This window comes from Megalobrama amblycephala, linkage group LG18, assembly GCF_018812025.1.
Source record: "Megalobrama amblycephala isolate DHTTF-2021 linkage group LG18, ASM1881202v1, whole genome shotgun sequence".
In the NCBI taxonomy this organism is placed as follows: Eukaryota; Metazoa; Chordata; class Actinopteri; order Cypriniformes; family Xenocyprididae; genus Megalobrama; species Megalobrama amblycephala.
The window spans coordinates 9,272,176-9,298,031 of NC_063061.1; the positions used below are offsets into that span (position 1 = coordinate 9,272,176).

Below are 25,856 nucleotides of genomic sequence, written 5' to 3' on the forward strand. Positions count from 1 at the left end.
TGTGATTGGCTACAATAATCAATGCTTCAAAAACATGTTGTAAACCTTTGTTAAATTGTTGACGCTCTTCACCGAGTGCTTACACAGATACACACAGGAGCATTTGACAGCAGGCGTCTATCAGCGGATCTGTCTATCAGCAGATATTATTAGGGATCCGCTGATAGACGCCTTTAAACGCTCCAGTGTAAAGTAGGGATATATTGTGACATTGATTGGCCATTGTGTTCACATGCTCAACAGATATGTCTGTGATTGGCTACAATGTTGTCAGAGGTTTTATGAATCCACTCAACAGCGCTAAAAATTCTAGGGGGAAATGCTGGTATCATCACATTTTTAAAGTTTCAGTACAGACGTCAGTACTTCTGACAACCCTAGTCATGAAAGTAAAAAAAAAAAAAAAAAAAAAAAAATTGAAATCCACTTTCTATCTAACAATGTAAAAGTCAGTTTGTCAAATAAAAATATTAATTTCTTTCAAATAATAATAAAAAACAGTGTACAGTAGTGTAGCAGTGTGTGCTTACATAAATTTGATTTCATTTTTCAGTTCAACTTGTAGCCTTAAAATGGATTTAGAAACAACTTGATTTAGTTTCTTTTTTATTTGTGCAGCTATAATAAGTGATTTTTTTTTTTTTTTTTTTTTTACATAGAAAAAACAACAGACAATGGCTTCCCAAGGCTTGAACTCCTGGTGTGTTGCTAAACGACTACATTCTGGAAGTGTGCAAACATTTGTAAAAACAAATGAGAAGAGAATTCTAATTACATTTAGAATCGAGTCACCTTTTAAAATCCACAAATAATTGGGGGGAAAAATCCAATATATTCTTATTAAATTGGAGTGAAATGATGGTTTGATAGAGAATGTGCGGGGTGGTAAAAGCACATCTACTCCGTCCTGCCTTTCTATTCATGTACCGAGTAACACTGCAGGATCCCTGAATAACCATTCGTCTGTGAAAACAATACAGAACTAACAACTGAACGACATAAACGAGAACATTTCTGGTGGTTAGCGATACTTAGACAAACTGTGAGTGTGACAGATGGGTGGGGTGGGTCTGGGTGGTGATGTAGTTGACGGGGGAGTGCGGGGAAGAGGGGCAGTATGTGGCGTGGTGGATGCGGGGGTGCGGGCCAGCACCGGGAGTCCAGGGCGTGAGGTAGTGATACGTTGTGGAAAGCACAGGCACGTAGGGCTCGTAGCCGGGGTGAAGGGGCGGCTGGCCGCACTGCTCCTGCACCAGGGGGTAGAACACCGTACCGGGGACCACGGTGGGAGGGGTTTCCATAGCCAGAGTGGTGCCTGAGGAGAGGAGGGCATGGGTGTGAGTTTACAGTGTAGAACAGACTGTTTGACAAGCTCAAGGCGGATGTGCCAGCTGAGAGTGTGGAGGTTTGCGGTGGTAATGACAGAGGAGGGATGCTGACCGTTGCTGGGCACGTCTCCTTGTGGATGGGGGCACGTGCGGACAGGATCGGGGTAGGCCTGGGGAACTGTGTGGTCAGCGGCAGGAACGGCGCTCGGGTACGGCTGATACTGAGCGTCTGCGGCCGGCTGCTGATACACTTGCTGCATGTGCACCATAGAGTGCCAGTAACTCTGCTGATACCACTGGAAGAAATACAAAAACACTGGTGTGTCACATATAAAGCAATTTAAGTACAAGTTGCATTATTCTGCTGATCAGTGTTATTTTAGTATTATTTATACACTAATATAGATTTTATTATTTTTTGAATCACCTTATTTGAATTTTAGCTTAAGTTTTTGTAAATTTGTGATCTACTTGTGTGATCTACTTTTGTGATTTTGTTATAATATTACCATTTAGGTTTATTCCCCCCCCACACACACACACAAAAAAAAAAAAAAAAAAAAAAAAAAAAAAAAAAAAAATGTTTTTTGTACTTTGTATTTTTGTCTTGTTTCCAGTTCAAATATCTAAACATTTTTAATTAAGGATGCATTTACTAGATAAGTAAAACAACAAGATGCATCTTGTATTCTGGAGAAAAAAAAAAAAAAAAAAAAAAAAAATATATATAATAATAATAATAATAATAATAATAATAATAATAATAATAATAATCTGCCAATAGGGTAAGAAAAATCTAATTAAAATGGAAACAAGATTTAGTAACACTGTACAATAAGATTGATTAGTTAAACTAATAATGAACTGCACTTCTACAGCATTTATTATTCTTTAATTTTAACATTTACTAACACATTAAAATCAAGGGTTGTACTGTATTTAACATTAGTTAATGAATTGAACTAACATGAACAAACTATGAACAGCTGTATTTTTATTAACTAACTTTAACAAAGATGAACAAATACTGTAAGAAATGTATTGCTCATGGTTAGTTCATGTTAATTAATACATTAATGTTAACAAGTGAACCTTATTGTAAAGTGTTACCGATTATTTTTATTAAAGATACTGTTGCAGAAAACGGCATCTGTCGGTCTCTATATTTAAGCAGCATATACACATTTTACTGAAACAGATTGTTTCACAAACCCATACACACTTTTTTCCATAATGAAAATGAACTCAATATGCTATTGCATTAACTGCAGTAAAACAAATGCTATCGCTGTTATTTTAAACTTCTTAAATTACTTTTTTCTATTTTAATTTAATGATATGACAGCAGAACATCAAAACACATTTCACAGTGCAAATATTAGTGCAAAGTAAATGAGTTGTGCATATTACAGAATATTACAGTGTTGCCTGTTGTCCTCGTCTTTACATCACGAAAATATATTTACTTTCGGGGGCGAAACTTATCAATATTGGGCTTCTTTCTGGCCTAGCCTTACCCCAGGCATGTTCACCAAGTGCATGGACGCTGCTCTGGCTCCCTTGTGACTCCAGGGCATCCGTGCACTGAATTACTGGCTCATTCTAGCGCAGTCGGAGAAGTTAGCGGCTCACTCAAACTCCAAGAAAAGTGTTCTTTCTCCCAAACAGAGAACCACTTTTCTAGGGGTAGTGTGGGATATATTGAATATGATGTCTCCTGCACTTGTAATTTCAATCCTGAACACTGTAAAAAGCATCAGGTTAGGTCTGGATCACAAATTCAGAAACTCTCAGGTCTCATGGCTGCAGCAGCACACGTTATTCCCTTGGGTCTGCTCAACATGAGGCCGCTTCAATTCTGGCTCAAAAGCAAAAGGTTTTCATCCCTGCAATCATCCCTGCGGGGCGCAAGAGTCACGAGACCAGGGTTACGTGCTCTATGATTTGAGTTCCTCTACAGAGGTCTGGCTTTAGGTGTGTTGCCGTTGCAAAGCTCTCATGACAGACGCCTCTCTCAGGCACAGGTGCTCGGGGTGACCGGACCCTCATCTCTTCTTAGCACATGTCACAATGATGTTAAACCAATTTGTTCTTCAATTTCACTAGAAGTATTTTCAGGGTTTCTGCAGGTTTTATGGTAGGTAAATTTAAGACCTTTTTAAGACCAATTAAAGAAAACGTAAGGAATAAATCGAAGGGAACACAACACTTCAATATGTTCTCTAAATGTACATGTCTAGGAAACACTTCAAAGCTTGAAAATACATTTTCCAACAGATTTCCATTACTTTAATTTTACAAAAAAAAATAGCTTAAAGGGTTAAAAATGAAATTTATCATTAATTACTCACCCTCATGTCGTACCAAACCCGCAAGACCTTCGTTCATGTTCGGAATACAAATTAAGATATTTTTTGATGAAATTCGAGGGTAACGAATTTCCCGAGGGTAAACGCATTATCAATTTATATTTTGAAATACATTAAAGGATTGTTAGGCTGCATAAATTAGGTCAGCCGGAACCGGGAACACTTCCTATAACACTAGATGTACTCGTTACATCAGAAGAATGGCATCTAATATTAGTCTCTCTGTTTATCCCGAGGTTTACCGTAGTCAGCCGTATCCAGGTGAGATCGAGGACCTGCGCCTTGACACGACCACAATGCAGCCATGAAGTGTCAGAAGAGATTGAGTCAACTAGATCAACCACTGCGAAGGCCTCATCGACACGACAGCTAGTGGCACAGTTCCTCAACTGGATGGAACTGGAATAAATACTTTGACTGTTGCGATCCCATCGGACTTACGATAGCTGTCTGAATCATAACGAAGCACTGTTGGCCAGAGGAGAACTGGCCCCCCCGACTAAGCCTGGTTTCTCCCAAGGTTTTTTTTTTCTCCATTTTTAACACCCGTTTGCCACCTGATGTCACCTGTTGGAGTTTGGGTTCCTTGCCGCTGTTGCCTTTGGCTTTGCTTAGTTGGGGACACTTGACATTTGATATTCAACAGTGTTTTGATCTGCCTGCATTGACACCATTGTATGCGAACTGAACTGAGCTGGATGATGACAACATCACTGTTTACTCCAGTGCTGATATATAGATAAATTAACTACATTAATAACTATTGATTCTTAAATTAGAATGAATCAATACTGAATTTACTTAAGATGGATATTGACACCATTTTCTTCTAGAGCTGCTGTGCAGCCAAAATTATTTACCAGTTATCACAGTAAAGCTGCTTTGACACAATCTACATTGTAAAAAGCAGCTTTACAGTGATAACTGGTATATAAAATTAATATTATGAAGCGACGAGAATACTTTTTGTGCACAAAAAAAAAAAAAAAAAAGAACGACTTTATTCAACAGATTCTTGTGTCCTCTGTCATACTGCTACACTATTTTCGTTGCAGAGCTTCAGTGTTTATGTCTGAACAAAGTCTTGAAAACAAGACTTAATTTCTTAATTTTGCATTGATCCTATGAAATGTTAATGGTTACATTTTATTAGTCAAAAAGCAAAATCATGAAACATACAATTTAACAGCAATCTATTAAAAGTTTAACAAAATATACATTTTTAGGGCCCTATGAAATACATTTTATTTTTCTTAAATTCCATTTTATTTTTTCCAAATTCTGTTTTTCGTTTTTTGGGTGAACTATTTACTCACATGAGGGTGAGTAAATGATGACAGAATTTTAATTTTTGGATGAACTATCCCTTTAAATGTGATTAATCCAAAAGATTTTTAATCCAATTCCGTGACATTCCGCATTATACAGTAAATTCCATTTTTATGAATAGATTCTGCGATTCCGTACACATTTTTCTCATCGCGGAAATCATAGGGCCCTTATTTAATGCCATGATATTGAATTTAAGACATGCTTAAGGCCTTAAACTGTAGATGGCCAAAATAAGACTTTTTAAAACCTTTTTAAGATCCGTGGAAACCCTGATATTGTGATATAATTTACATTTTTGTGTGAACTTTATCTTTAAGGCTCATAAGAATTAACTATTTAATGGTTACTAAATGGCTGACTTTCATCCCTAGCCTTTTATCATGCTGCTTTTGTTTTATAAAAGCCACAATATGGCATGTGTTACTAATTTTAAGCATAACAGATAAACCCTGCCTCATTTATAGTGAGGGACATTATGTAAGCTATAAAATCTTTAGAGGTGACAATGTGGAGATAAAAAGCAAAAACCCCACTTACCTGAACCCCCAAATTGTAGTAGTACTGGAGCACTTTGCAATCTGAGAAAAAAAAAAAGAAGAATTTAAAACAACACAAATATGAAGGATATAATTAGACAAGGCGGTGATTCCCTCTGACCTCTTGGAAGATCACTACCATTGGGGTCATAAGAGTAGGGTGGAGGAGGTGCCATGGCGACCGCCTCTCCCAGCTCATTCACAAACCATGGAACTGCTTTTTGGGGGGCAGCATGGAAAAAAATACAAAGGAAGAGTGTCTTAATTCATCATCTTTGCTAACTTTTACTAACTTTATTCCACTGTAATAGAATAGAGAAACATATAACTGTATACCAGGCCTGCCCAGAACATTCTGGGGTGGCGGCTGTCCCGGGGTTAGGATGCTGTTGGGCTGAAGGGTGTTTGGGGGCGTCTGGGAGCTCCCAGTGGATGAAGAGGAAGAGTTTGAAGTGAAGATTGCAGCCGGGGCAGAGTTGATTTGTTGAGAAGAGGAGAGGACAGATGACTTCACAACCACCTGAAAAGATTCAGCACAATGTCCCATCCAAAGAGGATGGACACAACTGTAGCAGTGTTTCCATTACCCTTCAAAATGCACAAAATGGTATTGCGAATTGAAAATATGCCCAATGGAAATGCGTCAATTTCACAAAAACTCTTTTGTGAAAAAATTTTTACACTCGCATGATGTGGTTTAATAGGCAATTCAAAAAAGGTATATTTCGCAAAACTGCATTTTTTTTTTCCATTTAAAGGTCACCTGATGATAATGCTTGGATAACATGCCTACATCTCCTTTGATTAAAAATAATGGTTAGTGCAGTGGCTGTGATATACTTAAACTAACATCTGTTGCCATAATTTTTGGAATGACTTATCGTGAGAGGAAAAAAATATGTTGTAGTCGCAAAACATCAGTTAATGGAAACGCCATCATTTCACAAAGGTTTATCAACGCATAGAAAATATCGTAAAAGTTGTGAAAATCTGTAATGGAAACCCAGCTTGTGTTTTTTATGAAAACAATGAACAATGCATGCCTGTTGTGAGTAACTGAAGGTGGCGACACCCTCTTGAGGCGACCCGGCACGAGAACTTCCATCTTGAATGGTCTGCAAGACACGTTAAAACTCAATCCTATTAGCATAGAATATTGATTTAAATCTCTAATTTTAAGAATTATAATAGGCCGCATTTTTAATTATATTTTTGCACAGAAACAATCTAATGTCTAAGTCCTATATTCAATATTCTCAGATGAGTTGTCGGAGCACATCTACTCCGTGTTCTCCTACTGGAACTCAGCCACAGTATTAGCATTTTGGTGGACATCTTTGACAAATTAAGTCGTCAGTACCAGATTGGTGGTAGACTCTGCTGCTGCTGCATACACCGATGGACTCTGATATCCTGCCTCTGCAATACAGAAATATGATGTTTTAATATCAACGCACACAGGATAAATGACAAGAGCATAATGCTGAAATTACTAACATTGGATCTGTTAATGAACTAACCTGCTGCAGAGTAGATGTACTCTTCAGAATATTCACCTAGTCAAGACAACAGTTAAAATTAACCACCAATTCATCATAACCCATATGGGCTGTGTTAAAGCCTAGTCAGCTGCCAACCAACAGCATTTTTTGGGCACAATTCCAAAGCAAAGGCTGTTTCAAACTATAGCCAGTAAAACAACTTTTTTTGTGCACTTCCACACAGCAGAAAGCTTCAGTAATAAAGAAACTTCTACGGTGGCCCAGTAGTGCACAACACAACAAAATTAAAAAAGCAAACATAAGTTCACAACACAACGAAATCGACTGTGAATGATCTGATGCGCTACCACGGCGAATGATGAAGGGAATGTCTGACAATTCCACCAAGTGGTTAAAACGTATAATTTGTTTTTGTTTTTAAATGTTAAAAGTAATTTTAATGAATACAAATTATACGTTTTAACCACTTGGTGGAATTGTCAGATGTTCCCTTCGTCCGTGGTAGCGCATCAAATCATTCACAGGTATAAATATGAAGCTATTGTGCACTCAAGTGATTTTGAATTAATATTTCATGTCAATATACGTTTACATGCTTAAAACTAAGCTCCGAGAGCCCCCTTGTGGTCGGGAGCATTTCCGTTGTGTTGTGGCTCGATTTCGTTGTGTTGTGAACTTATGTTTGCTTTTTTAATTTCGTTGTGTTGTGCACTACTGGGCCACCGTAAACTTCTGCTGAATTATTGTTGGTTTAAATGTACAAATCATTACCAACATGTACCAAATGTATATGACAAGATCAACTGCAGGCATGAGATTAGATTTAGAGGAACTCATCTAATATGAGTATATCCCATCTTATGAGAGTTACCAGAACAGTGTGCATTTTTTATTCATGGACTTTAACTGAGGTGGAAAATAGAGAATTGAATCTCATACCATGTTGTACACTAAAATGGAAGATGACACTCTGGGTAAATTAACTTCCTCCTGTATTCTTGTCAATGGACCTTACAATTATTAGAGCCAGATTTGACAACGTGTCCCGCGCTGATTCTGCACCGCATAGATACTGCAATACATACTGCAAGTGGAGTATGTGTGAACCTGGCATTATGCTGCCCCTCGAAAAATGGGAGGTCATAGTTCCATCCAATAAAAAAATAAAAATAAATAAATAAAGTTATTATTGCAAAAATATTGATTATTAGGAGTGTCACAATATAGCAAAAGAGACGATGATGTTGGAGACAGACTAAAACGAGACTAACCGAACCTGAAAATGTTCGGATCTCACTCTGCCTCCCTACGCTCTTATTTTAAATGTACCCTATGCTCCTAAGGGAACATGGTGATGGGGTAAAAAAAATAAGATGCTAGGAAAAACTGACCATGTGGGTAGTGTTCAGTGAGTCAGCTCATTTGGTTTTGACAGATCCATGGGACATTCAGGACTAAACCACATGCATATGCAGTGACTCTACACCGGCAAAGCTTTGGCTGTACCTTGGTCACCAGCAGTACTCCTCTCATCAGGGTCCTCCTCTGATGATGTCATGGGCTGTTTGCCTGAGGGAGGGATTGGACTGGGAACTCTTGGCACCCAGTAAGCAGTGGCCCCTGGAACCATGGGGCTGGAGACGGCTTGACCCTTCAGATACACACAGAGAGAAGGACGGAATAGTGATTTTAGCATCAAGGCCCGTTCACACCAACGGCAATAACTTTAAAAAGCTCAAGCATTTAAAGCCATATTGTGCCCTAATAATAACTGTTATTGTGCACTGTTGTAGTTATCGTTATATGTGTGAACAGTCATAAAACTACCAACTGTTACTGAAGCAGAACTAGGTGTCTCACTTGTATTGGTGAGAAGGCACTCTCATCAGTCTCCTCAATCTCATAGAAGGTGATACTTCCCTCCATGTCTTGGGTTTCTTCTCCTGGCTCAGGAACACAACTCAAACACTCTTTATTCAGAGAGTGCATCTGCCGTCGACGACTCCTATACATACACAAATTTAACTCACTTTGCTAGCAGTTTAATAAAGAGGTTTTCAGAGCAAAAAAAAAAAAAAAAAAAGAAAAGAAAAAAAAAACAAAACTGAAATCTCTTTACAATATTGAAAATTATGCTACTGACACAGATGGACAAAGTATCCAAAAACTCTACTTGAATAAAAGTACTTGTAGAAACATTTACTTGAATAATAATAAAAAAAAAAGTATATTTGCTTAGGAGTAAAAAAAATAAAGTATTTGTTGTAAATGTATTATCTGTATGACATGACCTGTGGAATTGCTCAGACAGCATACATACAGTAGATGTTCAAATAATAAAGATCTCATCGCTGGCAAACAATAGGATGCATTTGCAGATTTGCTTTCAATTGACAGTAGGTCCACGGCCACTTCATCGAACGCTCTTGATGTTCTTAAATTTCCTCTTACATCTCAGAGTGAGAAACCACTTTATGACGATTCAGTGCGTACAGGGAACTGAACAAATAATTCAAACTAGTGGTAATTCAAATAATAACAATTTGAAATCATTTAAATAATTGGTACTACTTCAGTACCAAGTCGGTACTGAAATGTAAAAAAAAAAAAAAAAAAAAAAAAGTGACAATACCAACATTTGAAAGCAGGCGTCTATAAACAGATCCCTAATATATGAGCTGATAGATGCCTGCTTTCAAACGCTCCTGTGTGTATCTGTGTAAGCGCTTGGTGAAGAGCGTCAAAGAGGTCTATTTACAACATGTTTTGAAGCGTTGATCATTGTAGCCAATCACAGACATACAGTATCTGTTGAGCATGTGAATACAACAGCCAATCAGAGGCATTTAAGAATCCGCTCAACAGAGCTCAAAATGCTAGGGGGAAAATGCGTATCAGTTTGAATTAGGGTTGTCAAAAGTACCGACTTCGGTACCAAGTCAGATATGTCTGTGATTGACTACAATGATCAACACTTCAAAAACATGCCGTAAATAGGACATTGGTACTAGCAGGGGCGTAGTTTGCGGGGGGAATGGGGGGGGAGGTAACCCCCCAATATTCAAATCCATCAGTTACAACCCCCCCAATATTTCTTCATGAAAATCACAGTAGATCTATACTAAAATAAGTATAATTAATTTATTTTGGAACAATAATTTTGTTTCTAATCAAATATGAGTTTGTCATAATAAATTAGTAAAAAAAATACCCCCTCCATTCATGAACCGATTGGTAACGCCCAACCAATGCGTTCGCACTTTCACCAAAACAGCACGAGTGGAGCTCTACTGTTTGAATGAGCAAAGAGGGACGTTAAAAAGAATAACGCATGTACTGAGAAGGAGGTATGAAAACACTGTAATAGCTAAGTACACTCCTCATATATTTTAGCTAGCTAATCCATTGCAATTTAGCCATAACTATCAGTGTAACTGTAACCAGTTACCAAAACAGCCATCTGTTTTGTTAGTTCATTTTTCAATAGTGTCTTATCAATGACAAAATTATTCACATCGGTGTTTGTTTTCTTCCTAAACTAATCTGACTTTTGAACGAATTGGCTGAATAAACGGTTTAAGTAGCTCTCCCATTAAAATGTCTAATCGCTACCGCCTACTGGCAGTTTCAATATTTAACAATTTCTTTCTTTTTAGAATCGCTCCGTTATGTTAGAATTTGATGAATGATTATACATAAATTTCATAAAGTTGATAGATAGATAGAGAGATAGAGAGATGAAATCTAAATTATCCAATAACGCTACACATAAAACAGATTTTGTTTTTAATTAAAAAAAATAATAACAGGCAGCATAGCAACGCTTACCCCCCCCAATTTTGAAACCAAATCTACGCCCTTGGGTACTAGGTATCGTCACATTTTTAATGTGGCATCGAAGTCTGTACTTTTGACAACCCCAATTCAAACTGATTCACGAACCAATTTAGACAGTTTTGCTAACTAGTTTGATGAAGTCTTTGAACAGAATCGACTCAAAAGAGTGATTAATTTGTGAATGGGGCATAGTTCATGCCCCAGGAAGAAAAGAGAGGGAAAAAAAAAAAAAAAAAAAAAAAAAAAAAAAAAAAGCGCACTTGGAATAAACTACGCATTTCTTAACATGTATATTGCACTAAAATAATGTACGAGCAAAATGTCGCCCAGTGTAACAACATTTTTCTTCATTAGAAATGTACTTGAGTTAAAGTACCCACATTTAAATCTGCTCTTAAAAGTAAAATTTTTACAAAAATTTACTCAAGTAAATGTACTTTGTTACTACCTACCTCTGGCTATTGAGTCAAATGTAGACAATTTTACAAAAAATGAAAATGACAAATACAGTCTGTTCAATAAAGTGTACTGACAAGTACTAAAAGTAAAAATGTACTATGTTTGCATTTAAAATTTAATCTCTATTCAATTTAATTCTCTAAATTTAATCGGGACAATGAACCAAAAATATTAATGACTCATCATGCACATATTGGCATATACAAATATGTCCAATAAAACACTCAATTATTTGCCCGTCTCCAAAACCTGAAAAACGCTGCCTCCACAGGCAGAATACGGAGGTAAGAAGATTGTGTCATATCCTGTCCACTGAGATACCTTCATTTCGAATCATTTTTTGATGTTTTTTGGCATTTTTTGATGTATCCTTAACTGCCTATGATAGTGCACTATCCTGTGTGTGCAGGTCCGTGACAGTTGAGCTGAAGAAAAAATATACTGTCTGAAAGTTGCATCTGGCAGTTAGTTTGTGTATAAATGCATGTTTTTGCCCAATTTTTCCAACTTTTGACTTAATTTCTAAATTCTTAAAGAATTTAGCATTGTTGTAATTAAATATTTGCTTGGTTATCACTAATGCCCTTTCCGTTTTGTTGTTTGTTCCGTTATGCTGCCTGAGAAGCCGTACAAAATCAGGTTTAAGGGGTACCTTTGAATGCAAATGCTGCCTAAGAAATCATTGGTTTATTGGGCAGTGAGGCAACAGCTGCCTAAGCTTTTAGACCCAGCATGATTTCGACACAGGTTTCCAATCCTGCTCCTGTAGGGCCACTTTCCTGCAGAGCTAAACTCTGCTGAATATTGGCTCTCCAAAAGCAGGATTGAACACCATTGGACTACGCAAACGCTCACACTTCATTGCTTTTCCCAGAAATAAATTGATTTAAAAAGGAAGAAGCTGGGAGTAAATAATTTTAAAAATGTCTTCATTGCTGTTTTCTATGCAACAAGCTGTCAAATGTGGTTTTGGCAGGTTGTGAGGTAAACTAAAAGGTACTATTTACAAAAAACAAACAAAAGTTGCATCTCAATGTCCTGTTTCAACAGGAAATGCATGTAAACACTATCCTAATTTTCATAACCCAATTTTTAAGGAAACTGAAGAAAAGCAAGAAAAGAAAATATCAATACATTCAGTTACACAATAGATTACAATGAAAAAAAATATAGCTTGTGTCATCCATTTCTAATTTACATGTTAAAGTGAATGCTTTCCTACCGTGACCTGAAAGAGTAGTTATCAAAACTCTGGTAGCAGCGCTTGCTAGGACTGGGATAATAGGCCATATCTGGTCCAATAAGATGGTGTCTGTTGAGGAATCGGGTCGAACTTCTGACAAAAACAGATGTGTGGCAAAAGAACCACAAATAACAGATTCACACAATGAGTAAGGACAGGACTTATGATACGTACTGTATTGTTAGAACAGGGGTGCCCAATCTTGTTACTGGAGATCTACCTTCCTGCAAAGTTCAGTTCCAAACAACTGAACCAGCTAATTAAGATCTTAAGGAGAACTTGATAATTACAGACAGGTGAGATGGATCTGAACTTTGCAGGTAAATGGATCTCCAGGAACAGGATTGGGCACCCCTGGGTTAGAAGACAACAACAAATAAGGGACCATAAAGAATGTGTCTAACCTGGGTGGTCCGTACCCACGCGGTGGTCTAGGCGGAGGGTGAGGTCGGTAGTGTTCATAGGCCAGGCCTGCAGGAGGTGGAGCGGGACCGTGCACGCCTGGAGAACGGACAGGATAATTGTTTCCTGGCCCAGGCTGCAGACGGGGAGGTAAGCCAGGCTGAGGACGACTGAAAGACACTGCCATCAACATCTCCTTACCACGAGGCTTCTTGAAGAACCGTCGCCGTCCGCGCAGCTCTGGGTCTTTAAAGAGAAAAACTTTCATGACCCAGAAATATACATTCCGATCTGTTGTCACTACACCAAAACATTATAAAATTGAACAAAACCTCATAATTCTCAATCATCACCAGATAACGAATAATTGGCAAAATATTCAACTACTATAAGTACATCCAACCTGACCTGGATATATTAAAGGAACATGCCATTTTTTTTGAAAATAGGCTCATTTTCCAACTCCCCTAGAGTTAAACAGTTGAGTTTTACCATTTTCAAATCCATTCAGCTGATCTCTGGGTCTGGCGGTACCACTTTTAGCATAGCTTAGCATAATTCATTGTATCTGATGAGACCAATAGCATCTCGCTCAAAAAAGTGACCAAAGAGTTTCAGTATTTTTCATTTTTAAACGAGATGCTAACGGTCGAATTAGATTCAATGAACTATGCTAAGCTATGCTAAAAGTGGTACCGCCAGATCCGGAGATTGGCTGAATGGATTCAAAAACAGTAAAACTCAACTGTTTAACTCTAGGGGAGTTGGAAAATGAGCCTATTTTCCAAAAAAGTGGAGTGTTCCTTTAATTTGGATATATTAAATTCATCAATATTATTCACATACATAGTACACTCAGAGTGATATACTATATAGAAAATCACAACTGCTTGATTATCTTGTATTGTTACAAAAAATAAACTATCGCACAGCTGTAATCTGAGATTATATATTATGTTATAACATAACATAATGTTATATTATATTACATTACATTATATTACATTATACATTATCTTTTGAGACATTAAGAGACACTGCCTGGCCAAAAAAAAGTCGCTGTTTGGATTTAAATAGGCAAATGCTTAAGAGTCTATGATGGGATCATTATTGCTATGATTATTATGTTTCTAGCATGTTATATGTTTGGCAACAATTCTTCTAACCCTAATTTATGGAGTATATAGTTGTTCATTTCTTAACCATGTAGAAAGACAGATCATGGCCATATTCCAGGATGACAATGTTGTGATGTCATTTCCATCAAGAGGTGCATCATTTTTTGTATCTTGCATTGACAATGCAAGAGCCGAGCACTTTGTAAAGTCTCCTCCAGCACATCCCAAAGACTTTCAATGAATTTAAGGTCTGGACTCAGAGGTCCAATTCATGTGTGAAAATTATTCTTCATGCTCTCTGAACCATTCTTTCACAATTTGAGCCTGATGAATCATTGTCATCCTGGAATATGGCCATGATACGTCTTCCTACATGACTGTTTCAGAAATGAAAAGCTCCATCAATTAGGGTTAGAAGAACTGTTGCCAAACATGTAACAGGCTTCTTCCCGGGTTAGTGACATCACTAATCCTAAAATTTACATAAACCCGCCCCCGAGAACACGCAACAAAGGGGGTGAGGCCATGTTGGGCTGCTTTAGAGAAGAGGAAGAGTTGTTGAAGAGTGTTGTTACCATGCCGTCAATTTACGCCAGACTGCTTCAATTCAGCGCTGGATTTGCACAAAAGATTAACATGACGGCACATGCTAGTCGATGAGATGAATCGAACTCCACAGCAACTACATAAATTTATCCACTAACCATTCAAAAAGTTGTAACTTCTTCCTGAATCTCTCCATCAGTGACCGACTCCGGTTTGAACAATGTAAGGCTGAACACCGTTACTGACAATCCTAATTTTGGCTGCGAGAGATTCTCCAGCTTTGTTGCTGTTAAGCGCAAGCTGTTAAAGCTCCGCCCTCTTTTGGAAAGCGGGCCGGGAGCAGCAGCTCATTTGCATTTAAAGGGACACACACAAAAACAGCGTATTTTTGCTCAAACCCAAACGGGCAAATTTGACAAGCTATTATAAATGATCTGTGGGGTATTTTGAGCTCAAACTTCACAGACACATTCTGTGGTCACCAGAGACTTACATTACATCTTGTGAAAGGGGCATTATAGGTCCCCTTTAAATAAGCTGTGATCATTTATTATTGAGTATAATAATATCTATATCTATAATAATATATAACATCATAGTTCCCCTTTGAGCATTTGCCTATTTAAATTCAAACATTTTTTTATCCAGGCAAAGTATAATAAACTAACACAATTTTCAGTAAAAGCTGCTTTAAAACAATGTGTATAGTGAAGTGCTATATACAGTAAAATAATAATAATAAAAAAAAGTTACTTAGCTTGTTCTGTTCATGTGCCTTACTGATAACTCAATAATAGACCAATAAATACACAGTATATGCCAGGCCAATACTTGGCCATTTTGTCTGATATATAATGTATAAATAAAATATGTTATTTAAAAAAAAGTGTATAATTATTATATGCAGATCATTGCATATTCACATAAATGTTTAAGTTTTTGTAAAGTTCTGTAAATGGACACTTATTTACATGCACATTTAATGTTCAAATGCTCGAATAAGAAATCATTAACTAAAATGGTAAAACTCAAAGACTGTACATCTCAACACAAATGAAGTTGGAAAGAGGCAGACCTAGCTCTCCAGTGTACTGCTCTGGATGGTTGTAGGAGTTTCCCTTTCTGCTTGGTGTGATGTTCCAGGCTGGCACAGGGTTCACTGGCTTCAGATTACTCAAGGAAACCAGGTGCCTAGAGGAGTTAAAGATGATGTTTAGAGATTCTCAAGGACATTTGCCTGTGAAAGCACAGATGGACACAGCTTACTTTTCTGCAAGCTCCTCAATGAACACGGTCACTGCAGTAGTGTGACTCCCTACTTCTTGAATGAAAGCATTGTAGTACTTTCCTTTTGGATCCAAGCGGACCTGGGAGGAAAACAAAAAAAACAAGTATGATGGGGGTTGGGGGGAAATTAATTATTGGAAAATTAGTATCGAAAACTAAAATCCGTAACAGGGTTTGTTATCAAATGAGGAATGATTAAAGAAGAATGGAACTCCAATTTGCAATAATGTTAACCTTCTGAATCAGGTTTCAGTGTTTTGTCCCACCTGACACTTATCTCCTAAAAAGTATTGTCTGCCAGCAAACACCATGTAATCAGTCTTCTGAAGCTCTATAACACAGGATTATCACAAAGCACATCAAAATAAAATTATGCACATTAAAAAAGAAAAAAAGAAAAAAAAAAAGAAAAAGATGATATTTCTGAACATACTGCATGTAAGAGATGGCATCAATTGGTTTCGTAAAACCAACTGTTCTGTTCATAAGTTATGCGTTTAATTTGCATGTGGTCATATTCTCAAGGATATTTGGGATGAATCATAAAACATGAATATCCAGGTCATATTTAATAAATATAGTTATTATTAATTATACATTTTCATGAAGGCCATTAAGCACAATCTATCTCCCACCAAGAAGAAAAAGAAAAAGTAATATGTTTTACATTCAGTAAAACATATTACTATGATGTTTAAATGACTTAATTTACTTATTTATTTTACAGCAGCACTTTCTAGTGAATTATGGTTAAACACGTGAATCAGTACTAATTTAGTGTAAGAATCATTTATGCTCTTAAAATTTACCCCAAGTAAAGTAAACTGACCTTTGCGGCTGTCTTGCCACACATCAAACTCTACGTTGCGGTACAGCTCTGGCTCTAAGGCCTTTAGTACCTTGTATGGCAGAACAAGTTTCCCTGACCCCTCAGTGGCCTGGAACAGAGAGTTTATGTCAAATACTATGAAGGTTTAACATCTTAATCTTTTAAAGTATGGTCTTAGGCACCTTTTGGTCCTCAGCTCCAGCTCTAGGTTTGTCTTCTGAGCGGCAGTGACCACTCGTCTCCCATTCTTCTCTGAAACAACAAAGTCAAAGACATGCAAAGTATATAAAGTACATAAACTGGCTTTTTGCCACTAGAAAAATCCACTTTGAATAGTTTTTCCAACTGCACAAGTAGAGTCAACTGAACATTTTCATGTTGTTTAAAACCATATGACTTTCTTGTGTGAAACACAAAAGGAATGTTAAAAAAAGGTTTAAACTGCACTTTCCTATAAAATGAAAGTATATATATTGACCAGCAGTGTTGGAGAAGCTACTTGCTACCACCTGTAACTTCAGCTACTCTACTGTCAAACTACTGAAAGGGAGTGTACTTTTTCAAAAGGTTTGGGGTTGGTGATATACAAAGCCTGCATTTATTTGATTAATAATACAGTGAAAACAGAAATACTGAGAGATATTACAATTTAAAATAAGTTTTCTATTTTAATTTTTAAAATGTAATTTATTTCCGTGATGACAAAGCTGAATTTTCAGCATTTTTCAGGATTCTTTGCTGAATACAAAATTCAGTAAACAGCGTTTACTTGAAATACATTTTTGTAAGAAGGTAAACATGTCATTACTGCCATTAATATGCATTAGATTGAGCAAAAGTATTTATTTCCTTTAAAAAATATATATAATCACACAACTACTTCTGTAGGTGTTTTTTTGAGCTTGTCATCCCCAGTCCCCATTCACTTTAATTGTATAGTAAAGAGCAGCTCAGGCATTCTACTAAATATCTCCTTTTTGTGTTTCACATGGGTCTGAACATCATGTGGATAAATGATCAATTTGATCCAATTTTTGGGTGCACCATTTCTTTACAATCTATACACAAGGTGTGTGTGCCACCAACATTTTTCCATGATGAAACAACACTTTGTATTTGAGAGGTATCAGGAAGAAAAATATAGGCCGTTTTCAAAATCCCCCCCCCCCCCCCTTACCTTCATTCACTATTCCCTACATTAGTCCACTTAAAGGATTGAATGAAAACGAGTGAGTGAATTTGGACCAAAGAGCTGCAGCTTTTGCATAGCTTGTGCTTGCCGTTTAAAAATCATTTGAAACTGGCAGCTACAGTAGTAATGAAAAGATTTAGTCATGGAAATTATGCATAAGCCCTAATTAATGTAATAATGAATTAAAAAGGAATTTATGCCTGTTAAGGTATTACACTGTACCCCTATATGACCAGCGGTTTGGAAATGGATGGATGGGTGATTTAGCTGTGGGCGCCATCTTCTGGCGAGACGCAGAAATTCTTTCAGAGTGGCCCTAGCAGTGCATTATGGGTGTTCGCTAGCTGTTGAGTGTACAACGGTTGTCATTGCGGTGCATTATGGGATTGAACGAGTGCACTCGATAACGTCCACTATGGTTTTGGACACTACAAATGGCTGTTCCCTCAAATAGTGCCCTATTTACGGGGCAATTTCAAACACAGCCAGAGAGAAAGATAGACAGAGACAGCCTTAAAGTGTGCTACGAAAGTGTCAGAAAACAAGAGAAGACCTCTGAGGGCGATCTTCTGGAGTATCATAGCCAGCATCCTCACTGCACATAGACTGGCTGTTTCTGTATCGTCGCCCCCCTCCTTTGAATCCCTCCAGCGCCATCTGCAGCTCTTCTTCCTCAACTCCCAGAACACGAGAGTATAACATTTCATACAACAAGGCTGAAAAAATAAAAATGCCAGATACAATTCCACTTTTGTGGTAAAATTACAATCCAATCCAACTATCCAGAGCAAAATGTTCACCATTATGGTTCATGATGTATTACACAAGGGATCTTGTCTTGATGAACTGCTAACTCACCCTGACATACTGCAGCATCCATTGGATAGTTCTTGGGGTAAACAATGTCATAATGGCCATTGTTTGAGCAGCACAGCAAAATCTGTGGGGCGGAATTCAAGATGATAAATGTGCTGGGAACCATAATGAATGCTAAAGAAATTACACAGTACTTTGTCAACAAAGCAATGCTTAAGCAAAGAAAAAACAAAACACTAAAAATGTATCATCTTATTTCTTCACAATTCAAAGAAAGACCATCTGGTGGATGGAAGCAGAACAGAAGAATCTGTGTGAATGCTGCCAACCAAAATGATCTCAGCCTCAATCATCCCACCCTGTGATACAGACGTTTACACTGTGCGTTTTTGTTTTAAAGGGGACATTGGATGTGAAAATTCTTTAGGGTCTTCATGAAAAGTCTATAACATACTTAATTTCTTAATGGTTGTGTAAAAAAAACAAAAAAAAAAACACCCCTTTTACCTTGTTACATTGTTCTGGGCTGCGTTTCCCAAAAGCATCACGATACTAAACGCAGCCCTGTTTGAATGTAGTGTCTGCAGTGAGCGAACACTCTCTGTGATTGATTGGTTCTGACTTGCAGCATTTGTGTGTTCAGATGAGCAGGGAAATACTTCTACTACAAATTACTATGCTAACATAGGTTATTTGTCCAAATCAGTGCATATTGTATGCATTAAATTTATTGTTAAATAAACAAAATAACACCTTAGTATCAATATTTTAATTTGAGTGTCAATACTTTAAATACTCAACGTCAGTATCGATATATCGATGCTTCATATCGACCTGCCCATCCCCAGTACACACACTGCCAACAAACATTTATGTCCAAACAAGATCTTCGTCTACACTGGCGTTTCCACAGCGTTTCAGAAACGAACTCTATGCTACTTGACCGTTCAAGCACACTGGGCATGCACATACAAGTGTAAACTGTTGCAGTATTAAAAAATGCTGAGCTTAACTGCACAATGGCTGCTAAAAATGACTGATTGCAAAGATTGCAGTTCAGTCTTCATGTTATTGTTTACATGGTCGTCAAGGATACGCAGAGCGAACGTGGGCAGCCACGCCATCGTTTTCAAAAGTCTCCATTTTGGTCCGTTTACACTGAAATGCAACCCCGGGTTTTCAAACTAAAATAGGGTCTGCAGCGTTTTTGAAAGTCTTGAGTTTTCAAAAGTTTGAGGGTCGAAAAAGCCGGAGTAGTGTAAAAGACAGGCGTAACCACAGCAAAATGTATGCACTAATGTAAAAAAGGGCCTAAAATATCTAAAATAAAATAGCTGATGGATTCCACCAGATCCTCTGTCATTGGATGGTCACTATGTAATTTCTGGCTTCCGAGGCCAGGTTAGTGAAACTGACTTAGAACTTGAATTAGAACTCAATGTGAACTTGCCCTGCGTGCCAATGTCTATACTACCCATCCTAAATAGTATGCGAGATCACAATAAGTGTGTCCCAAAGCATAGTATGATGAAAAGAGTAAGCCACATGTCCCCAGATGGTCTACTATTTCCAGTAGATTTTCGAAGTGTGGATCCGTGCACACTATAAAGGCTAATATTGCCCACAACCCATTGCGCGTTTGGACGAGGATTTGGTTCAGAACTACAAACACGAGTAAAAAGTATTAAAAAAAATACAAAACATGGCGGATATGCATGACCGACAGGAAGAGGTTTAGATAAAGGTTTGAGTTTACACTTTCCTCACCTTAGGCAAATTGTCTTCCTCTGCAATCTCAGTTGGCGGCTTACCTGGATACCTGTAAATGACAAAGCACCGCCTGCGGCGAAGAACACCCGCATGAGAATTTGGGCCCAAAAAAAAAAAAAAAAAAAAAAAAAAAAAAAAAAAAACACAATTCTAAATTAAAATAAATTACATTTGAACTGATTCAAACAGGTATAGTTCCGCTAAATCACAAAATATTAAGGAATAGTTTACCTAATTGTATTCTTGGGCCATTTTATGGTTTTTCTTCCATTGAACACAAAAAGTGAATTTAAGAACTCCTCTTTTCAATACAAGGAGAGAAAATGAGGACTGGGACTGTAAAGCTCCCGAATTATGAAATACATCTCTTAAAATCTGTCCACACAACTTAAAGGGTTAGTTCACCCAAAAATGAAAATTCTGTCATTTATCACTTACCCTCATGCCGTTCCACACCCATAAGACCTTCATTCATCTTCGGAACGCAAATTAAGATATTTTTGTTGAAATCAGATGGCTCCGTGAGGCCTACATAGGGAGCAATGACGTTTCCTCTCTCAAGATCCATTAATGTACTAAAAACATATTTAAATCAGTTCATGTGAGTACAGTGGTTCAATATTAATATTATAAAGCATCGAGAATATTTTTGGTGCGCCAAAAAAACTAAATAATGACTTACATAGTGATGGCCGATTTCAAAACACTGCTTCAGGAAGCTTCGGAGCGTTATGAATCAGCGTATCGAATCATGATTCGGATCGTGTGTCCAATCGCCAAACTGCGGATATAATGTGACACTGGTGCTCCAAACAGCTGATTCGACACAAAAGATTCATAACGCTCCGAAGCTTCATAAAGCTGTTTTGAAATCGGCCATCGTTATTTTGGGTTTTTGGCGCACCAAAAATATTCTCGTCGCTTTATAATATTAATATTGAACCGCTGTACTCACATGAACTGATTTAAATATGTTTTTAGTACATTAATGGATCTTGAGAGAGGAAATGTCATTGCTGGCTATGCAGGCCTCACTGAGCCATCAGATTTCAACAAAAAATATCTTAATTTGTGTTCCGTAGATGAATGAAGGTCTTATGGGTGTGGAATGGCATGAGGGCGAGTAATAAATTACATTATTCTCATTTTTGGGTGAACTAACCCTTTAAGCACTTTATTCCACATCTTCTAAAGTCTTATGATAGATCTGTGTGAGAAAATCAAAAACACAAATCATTACTCACTGAAAATGAACTATGCAACTGATTTGGGCAATGATGCACTTTTGGTAGTCCATTGTAGATTTTTGGTGGATGGGAAGATTAAAGGTTTAACAATTTTGGTCTGTTCATCACATGACAATCTCATGGACTACTTTTATGACCATTTGTCATTTTGGGGCCTCTTAGCATATCAAAGAGAGAAGCCAGAATTTCCTTCAGAAATGTATCTTTTATGTTCCACAGAAGAAAAAGACTGTGGGTTTGAAATGACATGAAAGTGAGTAAATGACCCTTTCCTTTTTGGGTCAACTATTCCTTTAAAAAAAAAGTTAATCAAAGAGAATACAGAAAGTAACTAAAAAAGTGTTTCACAAAAAAGCTCTGAATTAAAAAGAGAGATACAAAGCATACCTGTACACTAAAGACAGTGCTTTTATTTCCACTTGTCCTGTGGTTTCCTGTGAAATTTGGGATATTACAAGACAGTACATTACATATATATGTCAGATATTTTGGTTTCTGACACAGTAAACAACTGCACAATCATTAAACTACAACAATAAAAACACATAATATGCAATGTTAATATTTTGTGAAGATGAAAGACCCTAAATGCAAACCGTGGGATCTTCCAAGCGTTCCAAATACTTCTCAAACGATCCTTGAACAAACTGAAACACATGTTAACACAATAAAACAACATGCTATAAATGTTTAAATTTACTGACAGTTTGTACAAAGGTTTTGTTGGTGTAGTCTGAATTCACTCACAGGTTCAAAGTTACATCTGTTTGCCCTCATGAAGTTGACACACCGCTTTCTTATTCTATGATGGTAATTCTGGGTGTAGTAAAGCTTATAAACAAAATAAAATCATCAGTTCATAAGCATATTGTCATATGGTCAGGTAACCTACTTAATTGGAGAGGTGAACTCATAAATGTCATTTAGCGACTCATTTAACAGCTATGCCACAGCATACACGGTTTTTAAGAACTCACAACTTGAACGTGACACAAAAATGTACAGTTTGAGCTTATTTTAAGGTATATTTATTTAAATTACCTGCTCAGAAACAGCTCGAAACAGACAGGACGCGTCTCTCGCCATCATTTTTCGGTAGAGCCCGATGCTGGCCAGATACTCGTCCATGTTTACAAAATACTTCTTCAAGGGTTTCTGCATCTTGAAGAAATCATAAATAAAAAACAATACATATACAGATCTTCACGGCTTTCCGACTAAAAACGAAAAAACAGTGAAGGGCGAAAGTTTCCTTTCGGCTTGAGAATGAAACAGGTGCTGCAAATGAAGCCTGATTACAGCGCATCACTGTCATGTGGCTCGACGTTACTTAGATTTAAAAACTATGATGTACAATCTGGAGTGATGGTTTCTGTGACACCAATACCGCAGAGGTTTTAGCTAACAGTTAAAAAAGCAATGGGGATGTCTGTTAACCCTCGCTAGGCCCCAGAATAATATGATGCATACACAGTCTAAATCATTTCAGTGGAGTTTGGTGTCACTCCCTCAGCATTCAACAGGTAGGTGCTCTGCTCATTAGTTTCAATTAAAGGGGCTTTAAGCTTTACCCAACAAAATATAATTCAAAAATTATATTTTGTTGTGTTTAAAGGTAATGTTACACGGTAACATATATGTAAAGCAATTAGCATTGAAATATTTTACTCACAAAAATGACCCTAACCGACCAAAAAATAAATAAATAAATAAATAAAAAAAATAATAATAATAATAACTAATCAACGTTAAACAAACGTTTATTCTAATAATATTAATAAAAATAATAATAAATAGGTAGACTACCTACGACTTTTCCCTCTCAATTCTACCGCAGTGAAAACGTCACAATTGCGAGTTTATATCTCTAAATTCTGACCATTTTCCTAAAAGTTATTTTGCGAGTTAAAGCACGAAATGCAAGATAAAAAAAAAAAAAAAAAAAAAAAAGTTCGAATTACATTTATTTATTTGCTTATCTATCTGTCTGTGAAACGCTTCCATACATTTGCGATTTACATAGACTAGGGGTGAAACGGTTACTGGTTTGACCATAAACCATGATAAAATCTTTTAATATTTAAATTATCATTAGCATTACCGCAATTTGAAAGACTCACGGAAGGCCTAAATACTGTCCAGCAACAGTCTCACAGGCGTTTGAGTGCTGAGGGAAAGTGTATTAGTGAATGTGTGAACGATTTCATTATATAGATGTATTCTCTGAAGAACGACTGTCTTCAGAAAAGTTTTGAGTTTCTTTTCTTTTCATCCATCCTCCGTTTAATGCCTAATAATAGTGTACAGCCGTTACCATGGAAACTATATTTCTGCTTTTCCTTAAGCAACACCTACTTTCAGAGAGTGCATTTATTTATTTACAATGTACAAGATATAAGAGGCAGAGAGGGGTAAAAAAAACCTATATTAATATAAAATAAAAAAAAAATATTACTAAATAATGTATAAAAACATAACATTTAGGCCTATATTAATATTAATAATATAACTATATACTAATATTGATGAAACTAAACTATTAAAAATGTTATGTATAAACCATTGAGGTCATATCACTTGTGCTTTTTATGGAACCTTATAAAAAGGGTTCTATTTAGAACAAAAAATGGTTCTGTTATTGTTACAAGCTGAAGAACCCTAATTTGATACGGTTTAGAACCATTTTTCTTTAGAGCAGAGTTCTTTTCCTGAACCTTTGATCACATTTGATATTTTCTCTTATTGATTAGTTTAGTCAATGTTGTGTCTTTTGTTATGCTGATGCTGTGCAGGAAAGACATTGTCAAAAATAGTTGTTTTAAACTATTCTACAGATCGCATTTAGGCTATAGAGTTATATGGACTTGTTTAAGATGAAGGGAGAGTGTAATAGTGAAGTCTCTCTGGGATCTGAGGGTGTTCTTGGGCCCTGAAGAAGTTTTGACATTAGTGCTTTTTTTCAGTTGCATGAAAACATATGAATGGCTAATTACACTATTAAGCACAAACAGGGCTACAATAATATGTGAGCAGCATGTATGTACAGTGCTCAGCGTGAATGAGTACACCCCCTTTAAAAAGTAAGATTTTAATCTATATCTTAATGAACACAAAAACAATTTCCAAAATGTTGACAAGACAAAGGTTTATTATAACATCTGTTTAACTTATAGCATGAAAGTAAGGTTAATAATATAACTTAGATAACACATTTTTCAGTTTTACTCAAATTAGGGTGATGCAGAAATGAGTACACCCCACAACAAAAACTACTACATCTAGTACTTTGTATGGCATCCATGATTTTTAATGACAGCACCAAGTCTTCTAGGCATGGAATGAACAAGTTGGCAACATTTTGCAACATCTATCTTTTTCCCTTCTTCAAGAATGATCTCTTTTAGAGACTGGATGCAGGATGGAGAGTGATGCTCAACTTGTCTCTTCAGAATTCCCCATAGGTGTTCGATTGGGTTCAGATCAGGAGCCACTGAATCACTTTCACCCTGTTCTTCTTCGGAAATCCAAAAGTGGCCTTAGATGTGTGTTTAGGATCATTGTCATGTTGGAAAAGTGCATGACAACCAAGGGCAGGGGTGATGTTAGCATCTTCTCTTTCAGTATAGAGCAGTACATCTGTGAATTCATGATACCATCAATGAAATGCAGCTCCCCGACACCAGCAGCACTCATGCAGCCCCACATAAGGACACTGACACCACCATGTTTCACTGTGGGCACCATGCATTTTTCTTTGTATTCCTCACCTTTGGGACGCCATACAGTTTTGAAGCCATCAGTTCCAAAAACATTTATCTTGGTCTCATCACTCCAGAGTATAGAGTCCCAGTAGTCTTCATCTTTGTCAGCATGGGTCCTGGCAAACTCTAGGTGCGCTTTTTTGTGCCTGGGCTTTAAATAAGTCTTCTTTCGTGGACGGCACCCATGCATGTCATTCCTCTGCAGTGTATGCCATATTGTGTCATGGGAAATATTCACCCCAGTTTGGCTTTCTACTTCTTTAGATAACTTCTTCAACCCTT

At 37.0% G+C, this 25,856-nt stretch overlaps 1 protein-coding gene and 1 long non-coding RNA gene across 6 annotated transcripts in view; one reads left to right on the forward strand and one right to left on the reverse strand.

The window, feature by feature from the left end:
* Positions 1-749: 749 nt before the first annotated feature.
* alg13 (ALG13 UDP-N-acetylglucosaminyltransferase subunit) lies at positions 750-23,252 on the reverse strand. Of its 5 annotated transcripts, none has more exons than XM_048166729.1 (25): positions 22,855-23,252; positions 22,561-22,644; positions 22,410-22,460; positions 22,201-22,247; positions 20,564-20,636; positions 18,839-18,920; positions 18,534-18,696; positions 16,971-17,040; positions 16,789-16,897; positions 16,226-16,290; positions 15,939-16,039; positions 15,748-15,863; positions 13,210-13,254; positions 13,011-13,107; positions 12,586-12,699; positions 8,928-9,072; positions 8,574-8,718; positions 7,086-7,121; positions 6,926-6,984; positions 6,609-6,680; positions 5,902-6,085; positions 5,687-5,782; positions 5,567-5,607; positions 1,441-1,624; positions 750-1,315 (listed from the first exon to the last, which is right to left on the reverse strand). In XM_048166729.1, exons 1-25 carry the CDS (start codon positions 22,972-22,974, stop codon positions 1,032-1,034), a joined length of 2,583 nt encoding a protein of 860 aa, XP_048022686.1. In that variant the 5' UTR covers positions 22,975-23,252; the 3' UTR covers positions 750-1,031. The 5 variants fall into 5 exon arrangements, with proteins under 5 accessions (XP_048022686.1, XP_048022687.1, XP_048022685.1 ...); XM_048166730.1 differs by having other exon boundaries at positions 12,586-12,696; positions 22,855-23,143; XM_048166728.1 differs by having other exon boundaries at positions 5,687-5,779; positions 13,011-13,254.
* The window catches only part of LOC125252999, a 64,216-nt gene continuing 61,558 nt past the window's right edge, over positions 23,199-25,856 (forward strand). Inside the window, exon 1 of the long non-coding RNA XR_007181324.1 lies at positions 23,199-23,336. This is a non-coding gene — a long non-coding RNA (uncharacterized LOC125252999). The remainder of the gene's footprint in view (positions 23,337-25,856) is intronic.